Here is a 25,593-nt window from a genome sequence, read left to right as displayed (position 1 = left end):
ATAAATATGTACTGTAAATTCCTTATATTACGCGAGTACATAATTCCGCGAACCTGCCGTTTTGTATCAAATCGCGAGAATGTAAAATCGCGAACGCGGGAGATATATTCTTTATTCTGATAGTTGTCAACTCTCAGAAAATAAAAGCGATGTTTTAAAATCCGCGAGGGATGCTTAACGCAATTTTACGCGGATATAAATTCCTCGCGTTTAATAAGAAATTTAAAGTATTTGGTCTGCATGACATAGCTATAACAAGTCTGATTTGTATTGTTCATGTATCGGCCGTATATATGGCTTTCAATGCCAAGTTCTATCCACGCCCAAAATAATCAGTGAAGAGATCTACATTTATACTAGTATGCATTTGTAACTAGAATACCTAATCCTAGCAACGCGACTTATGTACCAGTGACTTGGTCCTTTTCCAGGCCTGTGCTTAGCATTCGAAAAGAAAATGTTGGAAAAAAAATGCAATATTTTACAACATTTGATTAGTTTTATATATGATCGACGAATTATTTGTCCTTAAAATTAAACGCTTCTATTGAAGACGTTTGACATAAAAATTCTACGTCTGCCGATAAAAATTGAAAGTTGTTATATACTTGCTTTGAATTGGAAATCGGAGTCGATTGGATAAAAAGTTAAAATAGTATTCGAAAAGATAACAATTTAAAAATGAAAATGAATTAAGCACAAAACACTTTAAGCAAACTGCATCGAAAGCTTTCTCTACCAAACAAATCTAGGCTACTAGAACCCGGTTTATATTTTGCCCTAACTTCCACGCAAGTTTAACTTTAGCAATGCATATTTAATGACCGACTGCCCATTGCGGGCCAATAATAGTCTCATATGCATGACTCCCAGAGGTCAAATCAAACCACAGAGAATACAGGCAGACTCTAAAACGTTAACTATCTTGTGCACGAAGGCGGAAGCGTAGAAAATAGACCTTATTTCATGCGAAACAGTTGTTGTTTCTTTTATCTCGTTGGCAACCAACGGAACAGCACACTCACACTGAAGTAACAGATAAAGAGAAAAGTGGAATATTTTAGAATAAAGGAAAAAAAGTTCAAGTTTATTATTTCAGAGGGTAAATTGGCTTAAGCTGACTTAGTTTTGAATATATTATTGGAGGCGGGGTTCGAACATAAATTTCGTTAGAACTATAGGGTCAATAAATGTTTAATCTGTACCAACTTTTATGGATAATATTTTTACAAACTTTTTTTTTCTACGAGAATAATTTGGTGTTAAGAAATCGGAACTGTGTACATACTTTGCAATTGGACTTAACAGTAGATTGTAGAAAAAAACCAATTTGAATAACTATCTGGCTTAAATTTATCGAATTAAAAAAATAAATTCCTATACAGCAAAGCAAAACATGTTGAAGGTCTCAGTTATAAGCAATTTATGACTCAAGAGCTATAGATGCATACTTGCAAACAGTGAAACAGTATCAAAATACATGAACGTGAGGATTCAAATTGTCAGAAACTTTGGTACAAATAATACATGTAGGTGGCACATCAAATACATGTATTGCAAGAAAAAGGATATTTTGGTAGAATATCATTTCTTTTTCTTTTTTTCACAAATAATCCAGACATTGCTAATGCGTTGCCATGGATAAAAATCATCGGTGTACTTAATATTGTTACGTGAGTTGCGCGTTCATTTCGACTCAAGTGAACATGCAACAAGTAAATGTATACTGTTCTTATTTAAGCAAGAATTCCTTTTCACTGGAATTGCATAATTTGATACGTTTCAGAAGTCATGAATGTACATCATGTACATTGCAGTTCTGGAAATAATTACAAATCGAATTAATTGTATTTGATATTGAAAATGTTTCTCTTCCTTTTTGTTTCATGTCTAGTAAGGTTTGTAACGAATACTGTGTGCAGTTTTTAACAATTTTATACTGGTGTTCATCGTTTTAAGTTATTTTGGTTGAAACCGCTAAATTTATCTTCTTTGACGTTGTATAATTGATTTAAGATCGGGGTGCAATAGACTACTATCGTCATTTCTTTGAGAAATATAGCCGTCGAGGCTAGGGTTAGGTTATCCACAGATAATTGCAGAACCAAACTGTACAACTTGCGCGTAATTTGCGTCGCGTAGCATCTGATACGATGGTTTGATAAGTTATTATGAAGATATCTAACTATGGAAACATGTATGAAATTATGATGAAATTGAAATATTTATTATTTTGCATTCCGAAAACACATAAATTATCAGAATATCAGGCCACTGATGATGTGATGATTATTAGTGACGTATGAAGAACAACGTACACAACCCCAATTCGACCAATCAAATTGTGTGATATAATTTTAAAAAAAAATATCTGATAGCCGTTGCTGCAGCTTTTTTGTGCAATTTAATTATATAGAATTAGTCCTGTAAAACCGCTCTCCTACGAGGTCATCTCGGAGCGACCTTTTAAATAGCCTATGAAATCGCTGCTGTCAAATTCTTGGCTGGTAGTTCGGATATGTGTTTCCTTATCACCGATGAATCTAAACCCCCGAGGTGCCTCGTGTAGATTCGATTCTCAGCACAGAGATTTGATGCAATATGCGCTAGAGAAAAAAGGGGGTATATATACATAGTACAATTGATGTATAATAGGGGAGAAAGAGCAAACAAGATATCATTGATATCTCCGATACTATTATATACCTGACTGCACAAACATTTTTTGAAATTATTCAAACTTCCGAGAAAAAGGTCGCCGTCGTTAGCTCCACACCATATCCCCCTACAATACAGTTAAATCTGGTTAACCATATTTGACAATCGGAACTCCTCGCGTGCCTTCCCATAAAGCATAGCGAAGACAGGTAAGGAATACGCATTTTGCTAGACTAAGTGCTCTCGAGCGCAAGGAACTACATTAGTCTTTTTTACTGGAATATCATGGTCCGGATAATTTTGGAAAACTACTGAAGTTAGACTGAACGATGACAATTCCAATTTAAGATAAAAATAGATATAATCCGATATCTGAGGTTTCTTAATCTATTGTTCCACATTACACATGAAAGTAAAAGAAAAAGTTTGTAATGCTAATATTTTAAAGCCCAATTGGTAAAGCATAGCTTTCCTTACAGTTAATAAACCTTTTAAGATACATGTAATTCCGGCAATTCAAGCCCAGAAAATCCCCATAACCAGAATATCTTTTCAGAGTATGTCGGAAATGACAAGAAGCAATTGATCCAACGCTGTACAATTTAATTTTTTGTTTATACATTCACTTTAAATCATCGCACAATCACAGCTATTCTAATATTACAACAGCTGTGCGGACCATTATATAGTGAACACAAACAATTCTGAGTATTAAAATGACGAATTTTTAAAAGTTCAGAGTCCATGGTTAGAAAAAAATGAATAGATATACTAACAGTTAATATGCTGTGTACAGGTTCTTTGTCTTAAAAAATGATTCATATTTTACTTTAATTAATGTCTACAAACATTACTTCGGACGCCATTGTCGATAAAAACTGCACCTTCAACCTACTATATCGAGCGCCCCCCCCCACGGCAGTACTGTCTACTCCCCCCCCTCCCCCGGCAGTATTGTCGACTTCTCCCCCCCCCCCCCCCCGACAGTACTGTCTACTTTTTCATAATGAAAGGTATCCGGTCCTCAGCCTAAAAGTATTACGTTCATCATTAAAATGTTTTTTATCCTTTGAATTTAAAACTTTAAATGAGATAAAAAGAAATTTATTGATGGTATCCAAGCTTTTACAAAGTTATAGCAATTTTGCCCACGGTGGATATAATAAATAAGAAATCATTTATTAAACTATCTTAATTTATACCAAAGTTTTGAGACTTTGAAGCGAGGTACCGTAAATTAATGGCGGCTCGTTAGCTCCCTTCTCCCTTTTTTATGTTATATATCACCCTTTTTATCTCTGGATCAGATTGAGACGAATTCCTGTGATTCTAATAAAGTGTAAGTTATTGTCATTCAGATGTATCATGGAAGAATAGCAGATCGGACGGATGTTACTCACAATTTTAAAAACTTAACCTAGCATAAAATAGACGACAGGGCATTAGCTAGAGTTTTACGATCGCGAGATAAGACTGTAAAACTATTTTAAGATTTGTTTCTGATTGGCTAACATATTTATATTTATTCATAATTGACAAGGTGCTCTGAGCTGACCTCGGCTGAGATGCTGTATGATCTTGTTTAGCCTATTATAGAGGAGCTAGTCTAATTTTAAGTAGATTGCTGGTTTTGGTACTCTGTTATCTGTGTTTTGATATTCCGATTAATAAAATAAGAGGGTTTGATTTTTCAATTAAGATTTAATAAATATATATTAAATTACATTTACCGAGGAATTTCTCCTCTATTTGTTAAGGAAACGACTGTGTTTCGTAGGTCAATATATCGAAACTGAAAGGGCTAAAATATACACGACCCAGTTCTAACCAGTTCTAGTCGATCGGTCAAAGAAAAATCACTGACCACGAAATGATCATGATGGTGTCAGACTAAAAATTCCCATATACGACGACTTTGCTATTTCTTTTATCTAACGTACTGATGTAAATTAACACTAATTTAATGAATTTTACTTACTCTTTACGATCAATTCAATGATTTGTTAAAAGTAAATGAAAGATGCATGTAAATATAAATAATAAAATGTTTTCGTTGATGATTCATGCGAGTTATGATTGTAGTTATGATTATTTCAAAAAGAAATTGCATAAATTACATAATCCGCTAACTGCACGTTACAATAAAATGATAAAATCAATTACAATATTTTCATTGTAAAAAGATACAGGTGGATCTAATTATAAATAATGCACGCCATGTTTTCATAAAAAAATTGCTTTTGAGCGAAGTACATGTAAGAAAATATAAGTGTATCAATTTGTTATTCTTTGAAAATAATCGTTCCAAAACATAGTTTATATATTGAATAACAAAGTCATTTGTAAATATGCCTTAAAAACCACCTTTTACTTTTAAGATCTTAAGACGGAATGCTGTGTATACATAAATCTGCCTATGCTTTTAGACGGCACTCAGTATGTTGGTTAATGGCAATGCTGAGTAGTCTGCCCTTGTTGTTGTTCACTTACGAAGTATTTCAAGGCTGATATACTAATTACAAAATCCATCCTGTACTATCATTCCGGCAGAGTATATTACTCAAAGTTCGAAAATGTAGGAGCTCCCTCGAGGGTTTATATAATCATCAACTATGCCAGAATTTCGGTTCGTACCTTATTGCATCGGAATGGCATTTAATACATTTATGAAATTTTCAATATTAGGCATATATCGTAGAATATTGTTTATTGAATATGTACCCAGTTCATATATTTACATACTTGTGCTTATTATCTGAATGTATTACTGGATCATTTATATTTTACGAAGGTTTGCTTTTTTTTTTTCAAATTTAAAACACGACTCAACAATGCTGCATGGAGAAGGCGCTCAAATATCACAAGAGTTATTTTCAGTCTAACCCTTTTTTTATCTTCCTCATAAATTAAATTGGTTTTATATGCCCGTAGGAGAGATGTAATTTACTGAATAATCGATGTTTGAAAGGGTCCTTAGTAAAAATAATACAGAACATTCGTCACATTACATTAGTTTCAACCAGACTTACCACGAGAGAGAGAGAGAGAGAGAGAGAGAGAGAGAGAGAGAGAGAGAGAGAGAGAGAACAATTTAAACATGATTTAATGATAAGGTGTTATTATTATTTCAAATGATTAAGTGGTACAAAAATAAATTGGAGAGAGAGAGAGAGAGAGAGAGAGAGAGAGAGAGAGAGAGAGAGAGAGAACAAATCGAACATGATTTAATGATAAGGTGTTATTATTATTTCAAATGATTAAGTGGTACAAAAATAAATTGTAGAGAGTAAGAGAGAGAGAGAGAGAGAGAGAGAGAGAGAGAGAGAGAGAGAGAGAGAGAGAGAGAGAGAGAGAGAGCATAATTTATGATAAAGTGTTAGATATTATTTCAAATGATTGAGAGGTATAAAAATAAATTGACGAGAGAGAGAGAGAGAGAGAGAGAGAGAGAGAGAGAGAGAGAGAGAGAGAGAGAGAGAGAGCTGCATCATGATCTGAATATAGCGTTACTCTAAATTAACAAGAAGACTAAAACTAAATACATGTAACAGTTTAAATAGAAAATGAAAATTATGCAAAGAGCACTTTACAAGTTCGTAATGATGATTAAAAAATTAAAAAAAATATATCAGAAATTCTGTACTGAAAATAAATACCGTGTCCTTTTAATGACAAGATGAGACTAGTTTTGCCCGCTGTGCTTGTGTTCTCTTTATTCTGAGCATGTCAGATTGTTTTACTAATCTTCTAAAATAGGAAATTATCTTTAGAAATACGAGACAACAAATTCGATAATGATAATATTTAGGTCTCATTACTCCACGGTGCACATCTATTAATAAACATCTCTTAAAATGATTGAATATGTAACAGATGGGCTAGTATTGATATAATAATTCCATTTATTGGGTTTATGGTTTTTACTTTGATTTCATTAATCAAAATGAAGTTTTATCTATGATATCTAGAAACATATATCTATCATCTATGACAAATTGATATGCTTAATATACGTTTAATTATCTTAGAAAAAAAAACCCTACAATATCTTAATCACTGAAATCCAACGGTCGAGCTTTCCATCACCAATCATCCTGGTTATCTATTTTATTATCTGCTATAAAAAAAACATTGACTCCTGAACAGGATCAACTTTGAAATATGTCATATAAATTCCAACCATTGCTTAAACCAGCAAACCAGTGCGATCGTCGTCTAGCAGTGGTCGATATCAGATCCCCATGTTATTTCCCCTGGGGGGACAGATAGTTTATGATCACACCAAAGGCGGTTAACGCGACTCTCTGCGATTCTCTGCTTTTACTGAGCCACAAATAAGATCTCCTAGCATGGAAGAACAAAGTTTACATGTGTATCCCTGGATGCGTGTGTATTTCTGTTAACTTTCTAATTTACCCGCCTTGTTAACGTATTATGATGTCATGAGAATGGGGTGACCTTTACCTTTTTCCTTTTTTTGCTTTCAAATATAAGTGGGAGGGTGGATGTGGATGTGGATGTGGATGTTTTATCTATAATTAATTAGAGTTGAAGGGTTCTTTACATGTACGTGTCAATGCAGTTGAGCACGTGTCCTAAAAGTACACGTGTATGTAGAAAATATATAATATATAAACCATTTTAACAAGAGCTTGAACTTTGGGTAGTTGTGACAATTAAACAGCAATGTGACGTAGGCCTGTCTAATTCGTCGTTGGCCACTCAGCCATGGCTCTTTGAAATCTGCAAGATTTGTCTGACTTTCGAGCTAAGACTACGCAATCAGTGCATATTTTGCTTAAAACCAGCGTCATTTTGAATTGTTTTGACGCAAGAAATAGTCACGTCCTACCGAAAGTCCAAGCTCATGTTAAAATGATTTTATCATGATGAAAACGCAGTAATTATGGGCCATGTTAATGTCGATTAATTATTATATTAAAATCTGACATTTTATTAACTTTGTTTATTGTTATAATGTAAAACTGTAGTTCACCAAAAGTAGAAAAAAAAATTAATGTCCTGTTAAAATTAATCAGGTGGAAGATTTTACCTGCTGATAAAATTTATAACCGGATTTTTGCTCACAATATATATTACATGTACGTACATGTGCATGCACATATAATTTAAGTTTAAATTTTGTATAAATGTATGGAACAGATCGATTTTTGAACCAGTAGTTGAAAGCATTTGAAATATCATAAATCTATATAGATTTAGATCACAAAGTATCATACAGTGAGCAATTTTTGACGGTGTAGTTAATATATAGTAAAACAAGTTTTATTTTCCTTTAGCATTAATCAAGAGTTAGTGATGAAAAGTTTTACATTATTTTCAAACCTTCAATCAAAAGACGAGGGTAAAACTAATATTTCCTCTTTCTACAGTTCCTGTTTCTACGGCTTTTAGTCACATCTGTACGATTCACAATTAAGCTTAATAGCGTATTTTCAAAGCACTCTATTAGCTTTTGATCGCTATTATCCACTTAGTCGATTGAAATGGATTGTGATGGTTTCTAAATTAATCTTTACTGCTGACAAATTTTGTTCTATTGATATGTGAATCGTAGACACTTATTTTCATAACGATGGCAAAAATAAGAGATTGAAGCAGTCTTATTATTTACTTTTGTCTTGGTTAATTTGTAAGGGGAATTATTGATTTGCGCTTTTCTGTTTATATTAAGAGGAACTCATTGTAGTTTTTGAGATCTGGTAATAGCAAAGATCAAAAGGAATTGCTAACAATCATAATAGTTGCATTTTTATATTTACATTGTGATTTTTGTTTTATTTACTAATTAAACTTGTTGAAGAAATTGAACACGCTTAGTGGTTGAGATGTCAATCAGCTTTTTTTAAATGACAGTGAAAGATTTGATACAAAGTCTAGAAAGGGGAAAGGGGTCAATGTTTATCTTCTTTTTTTTTTAATGCAAAAATCAGGGGTGGGGCATGGGATGAGGAGGGATGAAAACAACCCATTGTTTAACACAGAGGAAAATTTCGTCAGTTTCTAACATATATATGCAAGAAAGAAAGATTAAAACACATTTCATATACACGTTCAAGAATTAAGCCACGGTTTTCTTCATACACCTGTAATAGGTTAAAAAGTAAGCTAACGCATGGTCCAATCTGCTCTTTATAAACCAGCATTCTTACCTTTTTTTTGGTGTAACTTAGGTTTATATAGGTACTTCATTGTGTAAAAAGAGAGATAACTCGAAAAACACTTGATCAACGTTATAAACTGTGTATTGGGACAGTACACACAATGAAGACAAAGGCCTTTGTACTTGAAATAAAAGGTCGCTTAATGTAGGTTAATAAACCGTTGATAATTAAGGCTGATTGCAGAAATGTAGTGAGATATGTTGATAACTCTTAGCACTTGTCTTACAATTTTTTACAAAAATGTTATGCTTCTTAATCAAAGGCCATACCCTGATTAAATAATATCTTTAAAAATCTCCAAAAGACATTGCCAAAACAACACTAGGACTCTTCCACCCGAAATTATTCTGTGAGGTAAGATGGCAAATTTGAAAAAAATAATTGCATACTTTTCAAATGTTTTTTTTTTCAATGTTTATTTTCTTCTGTTGGACATGGGGAAACGTTACGTTTTAATTCTGCTTGTACATATATATTGAGAGAGAGAGAGAGAGAGAGAGAGAGAGAGAGAGAGAGAGAGAGAGAGAGAGAGAGAGAGAGAGACTTTTCAAATGTAAGGAAAATTGAAATATCAATATCATTAATTTGATTTGTTTATAGTTTGTTTTGATTTTCGGATCGAGATAAAACTCTTTAAAACATGTCAACGCAATGAGCTGTGCATTGAGAACAAAGATGTCGCAAAATCAAAAGATGGGAGCAAACCCCTGTAATAGTCCGGCAGACGTCCATTATTTCTAAACGGTGCATATTATGAGATTAAATACGAAACTGTTCATCCTGCCATAACAATTTTTTCCAGCAACATAAACGGCAAAAAAAATTGATTAATTGGCGATCGTAGAAAAAAAACACTACACAACCCGCCCGCTACCTCGTTGTACCAGCTGTTGCAAACGGTCCCTGGTCGATAACACTCCCACTCCATTTTTATTATTGATGGCGAGGTTTATTTTCAGCTTTGCAAGGAAAATTTCATCAAGTTTTCATACATTTTTTTTTGTTCTCACAAAGATTGAGTGATACCTCTGCAATGAAATATTTATAATTTATATTTGGTGCACATGTGCCAGTGCACAAACCTCTGGCTGGCGCTGATGTGTCATAAATGTGCACTAGGTTTATTTTTAAATTTAATGGCGCGCTTGAGGTTTTTCTCTGTTGACATTCAAGAGAAAATGTTGAATGTTTAATGAACTAGAAATGTGATCAGTGTTAATTTGTATCATTATTTCAATCTTCTTACAATGCATAAACGTATAACATGTATATTATGTGGGTTTTTTTTTTTAAATATGATCATATAAATTCCGATAATTATACATGTAGCTGAATAACCCTTTGAGGGTTTTTTTTTAAACAATTAAATGCTTTCTTTGGTGATTCGTTCGGGATATAAAGGTAGCGACATTGCAGGAAAAATACATAACCCGCTAACGCGGGTTATGTAATTTTTTGCTGCAATGATCGCTACCTTCATAACCCGCATGAATCATTTCTCATGTCGCATCTTTCTTTTTTACTAATTAATAAATTGATTATGAAAAGTAAGTAAAATTCACTAAATTACTGTTAACGTACATAGTAAGTACGTTAGCTAAAAGAAACAGCCAAATTGTCTCCTATGAGACTTTGAGTCTGGCATCATCATGATTATTTCGTGCAGTCCGTAATACATTTATTTCGTAGGTCGCTGTAGGTTAGGACCAGTCGATAAACGGGGCGTGTAGATTTCAGTCTGCCTGTTTCTATTACATAATTATTGCATACCCAATTGTTCAAAATAACATGACTTAGTATACTTTCCTTTCTGACGGATTTTATTTGAGAATAAAATATGTCAGAAAGGACAATTCCTTAGTATAAAATTAGAAGGAATTCTGTTTAATTAAATGTAGGTGGTCAATTTATGGAGACATACTAAGTATACCATATATACTGTACGTGTATATACACATAAGTACTAGTATCGACGTCACAAAAAAGCATAAAGACGGACCACGAGATCAATATAGTTTTCTATGAGTATGAGGTCAATATGTAACTCTAGATTGACCGAATTAATGGGCGACATCTGCATGCATTAATGATTGTATTCGTGATAAACAAGTGACAAAACCGTTACAATTGAATTGGCATGTTGTCAGAGAAATATACCCTGATTTTTCTTTTCAAGTCAGCATCAAAATATATATTTACGTATTCTCTAGCATGTGTTTCTAAGCAAACCAAATGGAATTTTTGAATTTCCTATCATGTGTTTCTAAGCAAACCAAATGGAATATTTGAATTTCACAGTTAAAAAAATAAACAAACAAAAAAATCATTACAGTACTACCTTAAAAAAATATCCTTTTATAGTTTCGTTTAGCATGTATATCAATGTGTAACCAAATTGTTCACATTAATATTATTAAATGTTTATGAACTAAAATTTAAAAAATACCATACCCTACAATGTACGCCATGTACACGTATATACAATAGCCTTAAAAAGCACTTCGCATTGTGGAAAAAAAAATGTGGTATAATATCGAATCAAAGTGAACATTTATTATTAAAAGCATCAAAAACCAACGGTCCCTTATAATAAAAACCAGAAATAAAAGTTTGAAAAGCAGCTTTTGATAAAAAAAAAATGAACAGGAAAAAAACATGAAAAAAACATGATATGCAAATAAAGCATTTGATTTTTCTTATCACCGTCGACTTAAATATTCAGTTATAATATAAAAAAAAAAATGAGCAAATGTGATACATACATGTAGACTTGTATTTTACACCAAAGGTAGATCACGCTAACATATACAGAAATAGCCCTGAATAAATTCTGATACTTTCTTTAGCTTCAGAAAAACCATGCGAGTTACAATTGCCTTCCCATTTCATATCCCTCTACCACGAGGGAATTACAATGTACCCCCTCTACTTGTACCTTAAAGAGAAGTATTGTTACATGACCTTGGAGTATATTTGAAGGGTCAAGGTCAAATTGAAAATGATACATCAAAACGAACACTAATTAAAATTAAGATGAAGCATTTTATTTACAACCGGTCGTGTGTTCAGTGCGATTGTTTTTGTAGCCTCATCATGTATTTTTGAATTCTGTCTTCCTATCGTATAGTGTTGGTCATGAATACCCTATAGATGCCGCTGGTACTTGTATGCCATATCTTCAATTAGCCCATTAAAGGACTTGTGGCCAAAGAAAGTCCCCTTTCCATCTTTAATTAGCCTCTTCTTCACGAACTAAGTCATCATGGTGCTATCAGAAAGGAAGTTAAAAATTAATACGTTGATGCTGATCAGATGACAATGCATGTAATTATTCTTCTTAAAGGATTAATCAATCGGTAAATAAGATAAACATATAGCAAAAGTCGACGAACAGCAACACCTGGTTGTGTCTAATTACTTTACAAATAAGGGGGGTGAGTGTGGAGTTTAGAATTTATTTTATTTTTTGCATTCGTCCAAACAAATATGGACGTTAGGATTGAAAAAAAAAATCATTTATTCCCTACTATTGAATATTCAACGGTCAATGAAAATGACCGACAATTATTTTGAATTTGTTTCATGATTTATATTTAAACGCTTTTTTGTTTGCCATACGTTTTGAACTACAAAGAAAATCTTTTAAAAAATAAAACACGTTCAAAGGAAACCCTTGCTTTCATGCTAGAGGCATTTTTTTTTAAATCTTGGTTGTGAAAGCAAAGATTATGGATCCAGATTATCTTCTTAAGACACTTTTTAAAAAAAAATCTCGGCTGCATTTCACTCGTTTGCTTGGTTCAAACATTTTCTAGATAATGGTCTTATATTTGAAAAAAAAAATCGATATCGGAACGAAAAAAAGGAGCTACAAAATAGGGCAAAGCAAAACATGTACGGATAATTAGGATTTCTTTAAATGTGACAGACTACAAAATTGTAGATCTAAAAATCAATATTCATACCCTTTTGCTACCATGGTAACCACTTTTATGATAGAGCTATACTTATTGTTAGGTATAGCATGTATCTGTGAAAACAGAAATAAAAGAAAAGCTCTTCTTTACAAAGCTTCTTCTAATTTTCCTTTATTTCTGCTATTGTTTTTTTTTAAATAGCTTTTTTCTCCAATGAGTTTGGTGTAGGGTGTTGCGGTGTTGCTTTAGTGTATTTTTTAAAATTGTTTTTCATAGCATTTTTCTCCTGACTTAAAAAAATGCGATAAAACAATGAGTTTGTTGTAGGGTGTTCAAATTATCAAAAATTAGATTTTGTTGTGTTTTAATCTGTATATTTTACAACATTATAAACGTTAAACGTTTTAAGCTGATGATCTTCGGTGCATTGCATTGCCTGCAGGCCCGATTTTTATCCAAGCTAAAATCAATTGCATCAATTTATCTGCATTATGAACATCCATGCAGGAATTTCCGAAATACAGGTAAATGCACGTACATATAGATGAACGAATGCACGTACATTTAGATTTTCGTGTTCGGGTGTAACAATAAGTGTATCAGTACTGCCAACATGACTTAATACGGTGTGTGTATATATATAAAATTATATACACGTGTTTGTGTGTGTATATATATATATATATATATATATATATATATATATATATATATATATATATATATATATATATATATATATATATATATATATCACGGCCTTCGTATATATAAATGATGAAGATTACCTAATTTATAAATGATGAAGATTACCTAATTTCTGAAGCACTTTTAGTCTGATCTCATGTGCGCTGATAACAAAAAGTACACGTTTTTGGTTCATATTGATTGACAAGCCTGGTTCTGCTAATAAAACATCTAAAGAAGATCCTGGTTTGTCTAACGCGGTGCTTCCGGCACCAATGACAGCCGCTGTTATTGCGCGAGATTTCCGATATGAAATATGATATATTTTCATCAAGTTGGGCACACCTGTCGCTGATTATATATTTTTTTCTTTTTGCTGTTGTCAGTCGTGAAAAAAAAAGAATTACGCCGAGAAAAATCAATTTTGGGGGGAGATAGTTTTCTTTTGGTATCAGAGAACTACTAAGTTTTCTACACATTTTGCATTAAAAAAATTGTAATGGAAACGCTCACGTCTCCAAACTTTCCTGTTTTGCTCAGTGTATCCCGTTTTTTTCATTTGAGGGTTGCCTCAACCCAGCCTCGATCCCATTTCAAAAAAAATCTTAAAAATAGAAACTGTAATAGATACATGTATGCTTTACCCAAAAAATCTTATTAACAGTTGAAGTTCAATTCCTGGAATCAAATTATATTTTGGGTGTTGTCTTGTATATGGCAAAGGCAACTAAGTACATCGATACATTATTTAACACCGTTGAAAAAAAAATCAAAGGTGTTCAAATGGTGGTAACTTATCGATGTGTACCCATTATGCACCTGGAAGGTAATTTCAAATCAGATCTCAGTTGTCAAGATTTGATGATGTCATTACGTCATCAGCACCTCGTCCTGGTAAAATTGTCGGAAGATTTTTTTTTTACTATCGCATTCAAGCCCCTGGCCAAGAAAAATCCCTCTGATATATTCTATCAAATCATCACCATACATATGCCTCACCAACTTCGACTTTCCCAAAATAGCTAACGCTGCGACAACTCAAAGCTGTGATTTCCTAAAAGTTAAATTAAGCGTTTTATTGCAGCACATTTTCTGCTAATTAAGGCTCTCTCCCCCGCCGAATAAAGACTTCAAGAACCAGCTATGTGTAAACAATTATTCATGTTAGAGTGCGCGCTCTTCATTTAGTTCAATAGAGTTCTAATGCGGGTTAAAAAAAAAAGGTAGAAAAAGAAGAAAGGGCTCTCGGCAGGAACCTTTTATGTGTGCATTGTCCTCAAAAAACCAACTAATTAACGTAAAATTAGATTTTAACGAAGTTTTTTTGTGTTCTCTCTCCCTCTCTTTATTTTAACGGAGAGGATTTCTCTCTCTCTCTCCCCCCCCCCCCCCCAAAAAAAGAGGCCCGCGTTCTTTTGTACATATATATCTATGTTTAAAGCAAATCAATTCGCGGTATTATAATCCACAATTAAAATCCGATAAGCGGGAATCCTCGCTGGTTAAACAAAAGGGTAGGACTGAGGTTTGCCAATCAATAGCTTTATTAAACATATAAGGAATCGTGTGACGCGGCTATGAATTTTGATTCTGATAAAATAACGGCTTATACTTCATGTTATGATTGTCTTTTGATAATCGGGGCACATACGTATGGACACATTCTTTAGTCATGTTTTTGGGACAAGATTGCTTTCAAAGTCATCAAGAGGATAGGGTTTTTCTTTTTTCATTTTTCTGTTTTTCATTTAAACTTCAGCGCGAGGCCTAAGCTGCAAAATTCCTTTCCATTATTTATATTAACTTAGTTTATGTTTCAAAAAAAAGAAAAAAAAATGACGGTTTTAAGGTAAATTCAAATCTGTTTTAAATGACATAACAATAAATATAAATAACAGGAAGTCTCCACTGCTTAACGATCAATTACAAAACTGGAACGAAATCTTCTACTCTGTTAAAGCTAAAACTGAGTCTCAGGGGACTCATTGGTTAAATATAAATTTTAGAAAATGGTAATATATGAATGGCTCGAAAAGTTTATTCCGAGTCCTGCTTGAGCGTTGTCGCTTTGAAATGATTACACTACACACACACACACACACACACACACACACACACACACACACACATATATATATATATATATATATATATATATATATATATATATATATATATATATATATATATGTGTGTGTGTGTGTAGCTGAAAAACCAATGGTGCTAGTTCATCACTGCCCCCCCCCTTCTCTCTTTCCCCATTTCTCTTCCTCACACGCACCAACTCATTCTTTAATAATTTAGGAAGTGAGCAATTATTTTGATAATGATCTATCAAAAATATATTTGTATATAAAATCTGCTCACTAGCTCCTAAGGCAAGTAGACTTACTTTGTATGAAAAACATGTTTTTCATATTCTTTGGAGATTGTAAAATAATATTTTTTTTTGTAATTTGTTTCCCCCTCTATAAAAGTCCATAGCAAGAGATATGTAAACACATGTTATATGATGATAAAAGGGTATGCTTCCCTCAAGGCTGATTTGTGTTAGTTCAGAGTAAGGAAAAACAAAGAACAACATTAAGCAGAAAAAAGTCTTTTTGAAGTCAAAGAAAATGTAATGAGTGATTGAGCAAATTTGATTTCCTCCAAACCATTCCATCGTTGAACAAAGACAAACACGAGAAGAAGAAAAAAAATGACGAAGGCAAAATTAAAAAAAAAAGAAATCATTACAATTTTGCTTCCTCTACCCCCTCCCCACATGTTTCGAAAAAAGAAATCTTTTTTATTTCAATATATTGGTTCTAGTTATAATGATCAATGAGAACCGAACACCCGATGATTAATGGGAATATAGAAAAGGATTGTTATCTACAGGGCATCTTACCATATATTTTATAGAACATCTTAATTTTTGATGACTCCACAGAGATCGAAACATGATCTATGTATTTTAAAACCCTTGATACAGTCGGAATGAACATCAGAAGAACGATTTATTACAATACATGACCAACCCTTTGTAGTCCTAACCAGAAAAATAAGGGGTCGGTATCAAATTTAAAATCATGCCAAGAAGAACCGCTCTTAATCAAGATAAACGATTGAGAATTAATGGTTACATCCACTGCGCTGACCTAAAATGTAAACGGATACGGTATTATATTCCGGCCTCAGTATAGGCATAACTGACTTGGTAAAGAAATATCTTAGTTACTAAAAGACCAGTATTCTGGTAAGTCTGCATGCTTATTTTTTTTTCTACAGAAAGTTATTTATTTTATTGGAGAAAAGTTTATTAGTTTTTAGTTATAACCATCCTCAATTTACTTTACCAAAATTAATTTTAGACGCATGGGTCGTTTGGTATTTCACATGAAGACACACGAAGTTTTTTTTTTTTAAATAGTATAATCTAATGCATTAAATCTGAGACTTTGGTCTATGTGATAGAGACGAATTAACGGGTCATCGTCCTGCATGGAGAAAAAACAATTTGTGTTGAAATATTTAAATCTTTTGAATCGGCTTTTCACACCTATAAATAATATCTAAATAAAAGAATAAATGTATAAACATACATTGACTGTGTAATATTAAAACCTCTAATGAAAAATAAGTTAATACTCAATGGAGAAATGTTCCTTTGAACAAGTCAATTTTTATGTCAAATGTTTTTGGCGTTGTTTCATTTTTTACTTTGTATCTTTGAATATTTATACAATCCTCTGCAAAAAAATCGGCACGAAGTCTTTCTTTGTCATTTCAAGGTGATCTGTTGTAGTGTAATTAAGGCTAAGTGAGTAATTCCCTTTAGAGTATGGTACTTTAAGGCGTACAACTAAACTATTCAAAGTGTAAAGATATGTAAAAAACGATTATCAAAGAAGAAGGGTTTCCGTGTTGTTGGGGGTGTTAATCTCCCAGGGTGGTCTGTGATTATTTTGATCTTTTACAAACTCCATACACGAAGTAGCAAAGAAATATTTTTCACCAGTAACAGAGAAAGAGAAAGTGAGTTAAAATTATTAAAGTTTTTCTTTAAAGCTCAAACGTAATGAACAAATCGGTAAAAAAAGAAGATGAAAAATACCACGTGATATAAAAACTGTTGTTAGTTCATAGTTTATAGGGCTCTGGAAAAGATGATTGCATGTAGTACATGTAAAGTTAAATGCATCGACAGTCAATATATTCCAGTGCACTATATGTCACATTGCAAAACGAAAATTATATACTGATTGCGATTGACTTTTGCCTAAGTTATTTATATATAACTGAAATATTTTCCCGATCTAATAGAACGTATGAACCATGTGATATCAAATTGTTTCTTAAAATGTTGAGTTGTGATTCAAAAATATATTAAAGCCAATGCCTCATCAAATTGTTTTCAAAATAACATCTTCAGGTGGTCCTTCTTGTTTCGTAACTTTTTAATATTACCTAATCTTTTAATTTAAGTAGGAAGTCGGCATGTTCACTACACAAAATGCTTTTGGCTTCAACAAATATCAATCTCATTAAATCAAAGCTACGGGAAAGAGTGGACCAAAAATAAGTATGTGATCTATAATTATTTCAACGCATTCAGCACGAAAATCTAGCACTACTTTGTATATGTACATAACGTTCTGATTCCTGTTTTCGTTGTAGGGACAATCCAGTTGGCTTACATAAAATTTGATGCCTGTTTTCAACAACAACACCAACAAACTCCAGCGTCTAATGAGCAGACGTGCTTCTATCGTCTGCGTTCTTTTCCCGTGCTTCCATCATAAGTAACGATATATTTAGCTATATTTTGGCGCAAAACACACCGAGGTACATAACAGCTGGGTAATATTCAAGTAATTATTCACATTATAGAGCCATTTTACATGTGTTCGACTGTAATAGGTATTATCCTATAGTTAAAAAAAAAATTTGATTAATTTGCGTGATGTCGAGAGAAGACAATGCGAAGGGAATGCTACGAGCAATGGTGTCACGCTCTCTTCCCCATTTGTCTACCTGTAGTGAATGACAGCTGTTGAATCGATATTTTGATTGAATTTTCCATCACATTTGAATATGTCAGCTCTCGTCATGGTCGAACCAGCCAATGAAAAAACACGTATTGATTCTACGGAGCAGCTAATACGCCAAGTGCCAGTAGCATTCGCGGATCCAAACGATGAAACCAGTGCAAATGTCAAACGTCCCAATTCATTGCCGAACAGCCTCGATAAACATTCAGAATGTCGTACTGAGCACAAGCAAAATGCCAAACTTTTGCAGGATTTAAAATTCCAGGAACATGGAGAAATTGACGGCCGCATTAATCAGGCCTACTCCTCACCTGACATCGAGTTACAAAATTATAGCTTTCAGGTAAACAAGAAAGTTGACCACGGCAGCCAAACAGACGAAGAAGTAGGTAAATACGATTCCCAGATGAGTCTTCAAAATACTTCCATTCCACACACGCGGTTGCCGCAAATAGATTGTGCCATCATCGCCGAAGAGGATACGTCGAGAAGCGTATTATTAGAGGATGGTGGGGGACGAGAAGAGGCGCGAAACAACAACAAAGCCACGAAGGACAACATCATTTCGGACATTGGTGCCGATATAATGAGAGTGAATGGGGCCATTGGTTCGTTTAAGCAGCTACAGAAGCCAACCTCCATGCAGTCACTTCCCACTTCCTCCAAAATGAGTTTTAATGACGAAACCGGAGCCGGTACGGCTCTAGTGGAGAAAGGTGATTCCGGAAAGTGTATGGACGATAAACAGAAAAAGGATAATAAACCGAATGCGGGGTATAGACTCGGCAAGCGGAAAGCCTTGTACGAACGGCGGAGGAAAATCTCCGATTACTGTCTCGTCCTCGGCATGGCCGGGATTCTGCTTATGATCCTGGAAACAGAGCTCATAATGGCCAAAGTTTATGTCAAGGTGAGTGCGATTTTGTTGGGGTCATCTTAAAGTCTGTTTTTGTTTTATGCTGTTGTGTGTTTTGATTTTGTTTAAAGGCGCCGTTATAAGTGCATAATATTTTTCGGTGTCGAGGCAAAAACATTGTTTGGATGCCGTTAAGAACAAGTTGTAGTAGGAGTCGATGATGATGAGTAACAAATTATGAGATCCCCCGCTTTGCCCTGTGCATGAACACATACATATCTACTTCGATGCACAAGGCATACTTCACGAAAATAATAGCGCTCCAAGCAATTACCCACTGTATTTGACTCAGCCCGTTGGCATAAATCCTCATCTGCACTCTCCCCAGGACAAAGATTTTAACTTTCCCCCATCAAACGACCGAGATGTTTTTTTATTGTTTTTCATGCTGTGTTAAATATCATTTTATGATCTGTCGCATCCCACATGTCATTTTTTATATTAATTCCGACGCTACACGATTTGTCTTTGTATCGGAAGTTTTCCCAATTGTGTCTGTATATATATATATATATTTTTAATTTTCCACAAAAGACCTACAGGGAAACGAGGAACTGTCAAAGACACGGGCTCAGGTGTTCTTCGTTAAGTAAATATGCTGCTCACTGCATTGAGCCATCATGTATCTTGGCACATGTGCCTAAAATTAGCCTTTCGTTTTCTATCTTTCATGTGATCCTAGTGGTGTGTTTGTGCATTGTTTTCATCTTCATCTGTCATTTATGTGTCGTGAGAGATAACATAAAAAAAACCTCACATAACCTCCTGTTATCATATTCGGGGGGCTGATGAGATGTTATAGATATTGAAGAGAAGGGGAGAGGAGAAGGATTCAGAGAGAGAGAGAGAGAGAGAGAGAGAGAGAGAGAGAGAGAGAGAGAGAGAGAGAGGGATATATACACCCAGAAAAAAACCTGCCATTTTCATTAACCGCACGCAGTTGCTGAAACAGACATAGTGTGCCGGGGGCTTGGGTCTCAGCGGGAGTTTTGTGTTCCACGTCATCATGGCAATTAACGCTGATCAACTTCTCCTGACGGCGACATCGTAGGTGAAATAAACATATTCCTTATTATGTAAAACACAGTGAAAAAAAATCAAAAACCAGAGAGCGTTCAAAAAGCGAAAAGAATGTTAAGAGAGGGAAAAATCGTGCTGTATCTTGTCCGGTATCGGCAGAGTGTACTTTAATTAACCGTTCGATGTTTCAAAAATAAAAGAGTTGGCTCGGAGGATTGAAAATTGATTTGTTTTAATGAATACTGTTTTAATGTAAATCCGGGGCTAATAGCTGATTCTCATAGACGTTAGTCAATTGATCATGCGGGTCACTGATTTTAATGTTCAACATGAAACGGTTTTGAGTTCCATTAGGGAATACAGTTTCATATTGAACTAAGCGGCCAAAACAGTCCGTCATTGTCATATTAGACAACACATATTTATCAAATGTTTAATTGAGTCATAAGCATATTTGTGAATGTCCATGCCACTTAATCATTCAAAAAAGAATGAAAGGAAGAGGGTTTAAATTGTTTTTTCGATATACATATTTAGGTTATTTCGATAATTTAAGCGTGTCTTGTTTCATTTGAAAAGTGCACTTACATAAATGTATGATTATCGAAGCGATTCCAATGTACGTGATATCAACATAGTATTACCAAAAGAGATTTTTCTCAAAAGACTCCCTTCTTAGTTAATCTACTTCCCTTTGAGCAAGAGCAGCCAGAATGCTCCTACAGCATGCATGAGACTCAAAGTCAAATTGACGATTGTTTCGTCAGATGTTTTGCGAGCCTGAGAGAACAGAGCAATTAGTCAACTATACTAAGATAATGCATAATTTACGAACTGATAGTTTCGTCACAGGCAGATAAAAAAAAAATTCCATAAAGAGCCAATAGAGGTTCCTCTTGAAGCACAACTACGTCACTTTCTAGAATAAATGGCAAGTTTTCACAAAAATTTGAATTATTTATTAACTTTTTCCCCCGGTGGCACAATGGTACTCTGTTAAGTTGACTGTACATTTCTCCATGTGCGTTGGGATTTGAAACGGAGTATTCTACTTTGGAATTGAACAAACGAATTTGAAATCACAATCAATGGATTTGGTAGAATGAATAAAGATTCTCGATTCCATATTTTATGCTCGTTAACCAATGTTACATATCAAATTGAAATAAAGCGAATCGTATATCCCCTCCCCAATTAAAAAAACCAAAACAATACTCCAGATATTTCAATGTTTTTTCTATGATAATTATACTTTAAAGTAATGATTTAAGTATAGGTGGATTGGGTTTCTAGTACAAATAATAAAATGTTTAGTTTCTAGCTAGGGTCATTTAAAGCATTACACGGATAAATTGTTATAGATACACACGGCTTTTTGTTTAATTCAGATCAGATTATCTAAGGTTGTAATTTTTTTGAAAAAACACGAACCTTAAGATTTTTATCAGAAAAATGATTTCTTGTAAGATAACATTTTGTTGATAAATCGATGACAATGTTTGAATGCACATGAAAGAGGACACTAGGAGATGGTACGAAAATCGTTAGTATGATGTTATTTCGAATATAAGATTTTCCATTTAAATGATGAATAAAAAATTAATAAAACAAAAATTCAGAGATATAACTTTCAAATGTTTTTGGCTCAAAAATATCTGACATCGATATCTGACTTTAGTTGCATATATTGTTGTATATGTCTCTCGGTTGTTTAGCTTGTTTGGTGGGGTTTTTTATAGGGGGGGGGGGCAGTTGGCGGAGAGAGAGAGAGAGAGAGAGAGAGAGAGAGAGAGAGAGAGTATTAAATGCATAATTTGTTTTACATATATGTATGCTTATCTCTAGCGTTCTGAGCCACAATTAATGTTTATATTCGTCTGCAGCCCACCCGGATTTGAACGAGATAAAAGTTTCGATTGTAGGTGTTGATACATTGTGCAAATCATAGTTCTGATTGATAATTGTTGGGTGTTTAAAACCCCGTATTCTTCTGTAAATCGAAGTCCAAATGGGGTTCATATCCCCCCGGGGTCTCCATTTTTACGACGATCGCACAAATTAACAACAAAACCAGTTTTCGATATCAAAACTGTAACCTTTTTTATCGAGCTAATGGCGTTCTTACGTGAGAAGAAGATTCATCAGTCATGAACCACGGTTTATCCGACGATTCCACGGAAATTCTCTTATCGGGAAAAAATATTCCAGAACACGAGAATACCACAAAAGGCCTGTGACCTTGTATTGTACCCAAAACAATAGCCGCTGGTTTTAATGGTCGCCAAAATCGTTTAGTGTTACGTGTTAACCGTCTCTTAATTGTTTAGACGGATTAATTAATCAACCGATGTTCATCAAGCCCTTAGACGAGCAAACGTAGGCTTGGTGTGTTATGTAGCAATAAACTTATGTATGTTACCTTTGCGAGCTTTCTAAATGAGTGGGAAACTTTGTACACGTAATCTTTATAGGATTTAGTAGAATTACGGCATTGACGAAACCAGCTTAAATCTGAACAGCTCACTCCACCCCACCCAGTAGAAAAGGTTAATAAGAGGGAGAAAAAAACCCTAATCAGATTTTGATTGCAGTCGAGTTATGACATATGAATATATACACCAAATCATCGATAACAAGCAGCAATCTACATGTATGTATACATGTGTCTGTAGTTCATTGTCATCATGCCATGCATGTTCGGGAAGGATGCCTCTGATTAATAAATCTAAAGAGAATGTATATACCTACTTTTACAATTTTCATCATTTGTCCTGCATGCACACGATGTCTAGTTTTTGTAGCTAGGCTCAAGTTTTATAACATTATTAACGTGAATCCTAACCATTACATCATCATTGGAGGCCGCTTCTAAGAAACAAGCATTACTTTATTTTTTCCATTAAAAAAAATAACATTAAAAAAATCTGCCAGCAATTTAAAACAAGAGTAGAGTTAGAAATTCGTGTACCCCAGATTTACACAGGGCATCAAGGTAAAATATCCCCTCAAACCCGAAACCAACCCCTCCCCCATCACTCCAAAATTTCTCTCAACAACTCCAAAATTTCTCCCAATCACAAACCTGATTCCATTCAAAGCATTTGGTGTTATTAATTTAGCAACTTTGCAAATTACAAGTCAGATTTTATCGTTTTATTGGACTGTACAACCTAATAGTATCATTATTACAATAAGTACCTATACTTAGCGTTTCCCCTGAGGTGTAAGGTGAACGTCTTACCGATTTTCTGGAAGGGACGCCATATTTATGCTTTTGCAATTGGCCTAAGTGAACCCACACGTTTCTGTTATCTGTCCTGTCTCGATGAAGTAAAAATAAACCTAACAGCTGATTGACTTTGACTAATGAAAATGAAGACTGTGTGACTGATTAAAAAGAAAATACTGATCATCCTCAAGATGTCATGACTATGTAATTAGAAAACCCGACTTCAGCTTAGAAATATAAAAATCAATAGGATGGCCATTTAATAAACTACATAGTATTATACATATTTAGAATATCTCCAAGTACAATTATTGAATCACTGGCCATGGTATCTTTTTACTTCTTTTGTTAAACTCTTAATTAAATTAAAAAGCACAGGAATTCTAGCTGTGTCTTTATTTACAACTGACTGACTCGTCGTTAAAGCCCCATTGCTTCTCTCTCAATGAATAAGTACACGTATTATGGTACACATCTATAATTAAACACTTAGCGAGCAGGCTTTCTCTGGCCCAATCTCCGACCGGTGCGGAATCGAGTGCTCTTACTGTCTACAGACACAAGATAAACTCTATAATAATTCCCATTTTAGGAATCCCATAAAACACACCTCATTTAGAGCGGTTGGGCCGGTAATAGGCGAACCAATATCCACAGAGTGCTGGCGATCCCTATACAAACACTATCTAGAGGTTCAATGAAGTTGCCGATAATTGTTTTGTTTTGGTTTTTCTCGAGTCGGTTCAGTCAGTATATATTCGTTCATATGTGCATATAATGGCATAGAAATCCTAACCATAATATTCTCATTCTCTCTCTCTCTCTCTCTCTCTCTCTCTCTTTCTTGCTCCCCCCCTTTTTTTTTTTTTTACATGTAAATAAAAAAAAAATGAAATCGAAATTCGCGTTCTTTAAATAAGTTGTAAAAACAAGTGCAAAAAATTTCACGACGCTAAAAATTCAAAGGGGAATACACCCCCTCCCCCTTTTCCCACTAGTAGAGCGCGCGCATCAGGTGTATCTCCGATAAATCCGCCGACGTTTAGTACTGCTCCTGGTCGACGGATCTTCATTGAACCTGACAGGTACTTGCATACAGACACAGACCTCCTGAAGTCAACCACCGAGAGAGAGAGAGAGAGAGAGAGAGAGAGAGAGAGAGAGAGAGAGAGAGAGAGAGAGAGAGAGAGAGAGAGAGAGAGAGAGAGAGAGAGAGAGAGAGTGTGTTCAACATTCATGATGCATAATAAAACCGATTGCAAAATGCAAAGTAAAAGTACAATGTTTCTTTTTTTTTCAAAAGGCCAATGATAAGAGCTGCATACAATTGTGCGGGGGAGTTGGATCACAGAAGGCTTAATGTTCTAGTTTTGCTGCACAGGGGCGCGCGAGATGCGCTGCACACAGGATTCTCCGCGGCAGTTTTTATGCAAATTATGCCAGCGCACTGCAGCCAATTTAACAAAGTAATAACCACAACAATTATTTCGTCAGCCACACAAATTGAAATTGCAGCATATTGTGCCTCCATCATCTACTAACTTTCATCACCATCCGAGCTGCCCATTATCATTCTTCCTAATAGTCTAATATAATACACGGAATTGTTTCATCCCGGCCACATTTGATAACGTATCGGTGCCGAATTTGGCATCACTTTCACCTTACGTTGACCTCTATGCAATGTCGTTGCAAAGTTGTAATGGATGTAATTGTTAATGTTGGTGTTTTTTTTTTAAAGAAAAAACCCCTTTTGAAAATAATATGATTTTCTCCGAAAGTATATTCCATGCATTGCACATACTTAAAACTACACCATATGATTACGTATTTTTTTTCCATTTTTTTTTTCTTTCTTTTTTTTCAATGTCATAAGATAAAACATGTGTTTAGTGTCCACAGTGACAAGAAAAAATGTCACAAAGCGTCCAGACGCTGACATATC

At 34.3% G+C, this 25,593-nt stretch overlaps 1 protein-coding gene across 8 annotated transcripts in view; it reads left to right on the top strand.

The window, feature by feature from the left end:
* The window catches only part of LOC128175991 (small conductance calcium-activated potassium channel protein 2-like), a 65,828-nt gene that overhangs the window by 12,230 nt on the left and 28,005 nt on the right, over positions 1 to 25,593 (top strand). For 6 of the 8 annotated variants that reach the window (XM_052841933.1, XM_052841938.1, XM_052841939.1 and 3 more), the window contains exon 3: positions 18,110 to 19,393. In XM_052841933.1, the coding sequence (XP_052697893.1) occupies positions 18,527 to 19,393 (867 nt within the window). In that variant the 5' untranslated portion in view covers positions 18,110 to 18,526. Of the gene's footprint in view, positions 1 to 9,142; positions 9,198 to 16,543; positions 16,689 to 18,109; positions 19,394 to 25,593 lie in introns of those variants that run through there. The other 2 variants (XM_052841937.1, XM_052841934.1) reach the window with 2 other exon arrangements.

Source organism: Crassostrea angulata, chromosome 3, assembly GCF_025612915.1.
Source record: "Crassostrea angulata isolate pt1a10 chromosome 3, ASM2561291v2, whole genome shotgun sequence".
Classification (NCBI taxonomy): domain Eukaryota; kingdom Metazoa; phylum Mollusca; class Bivalvia; order Ostreida; family Ostreidae; genus Magallana; species Magallana angulata.
Note: the sequence above shows the minus strand (reverse complement) of the source record. Positions and strands in the feature narration are given on the sequence as shown.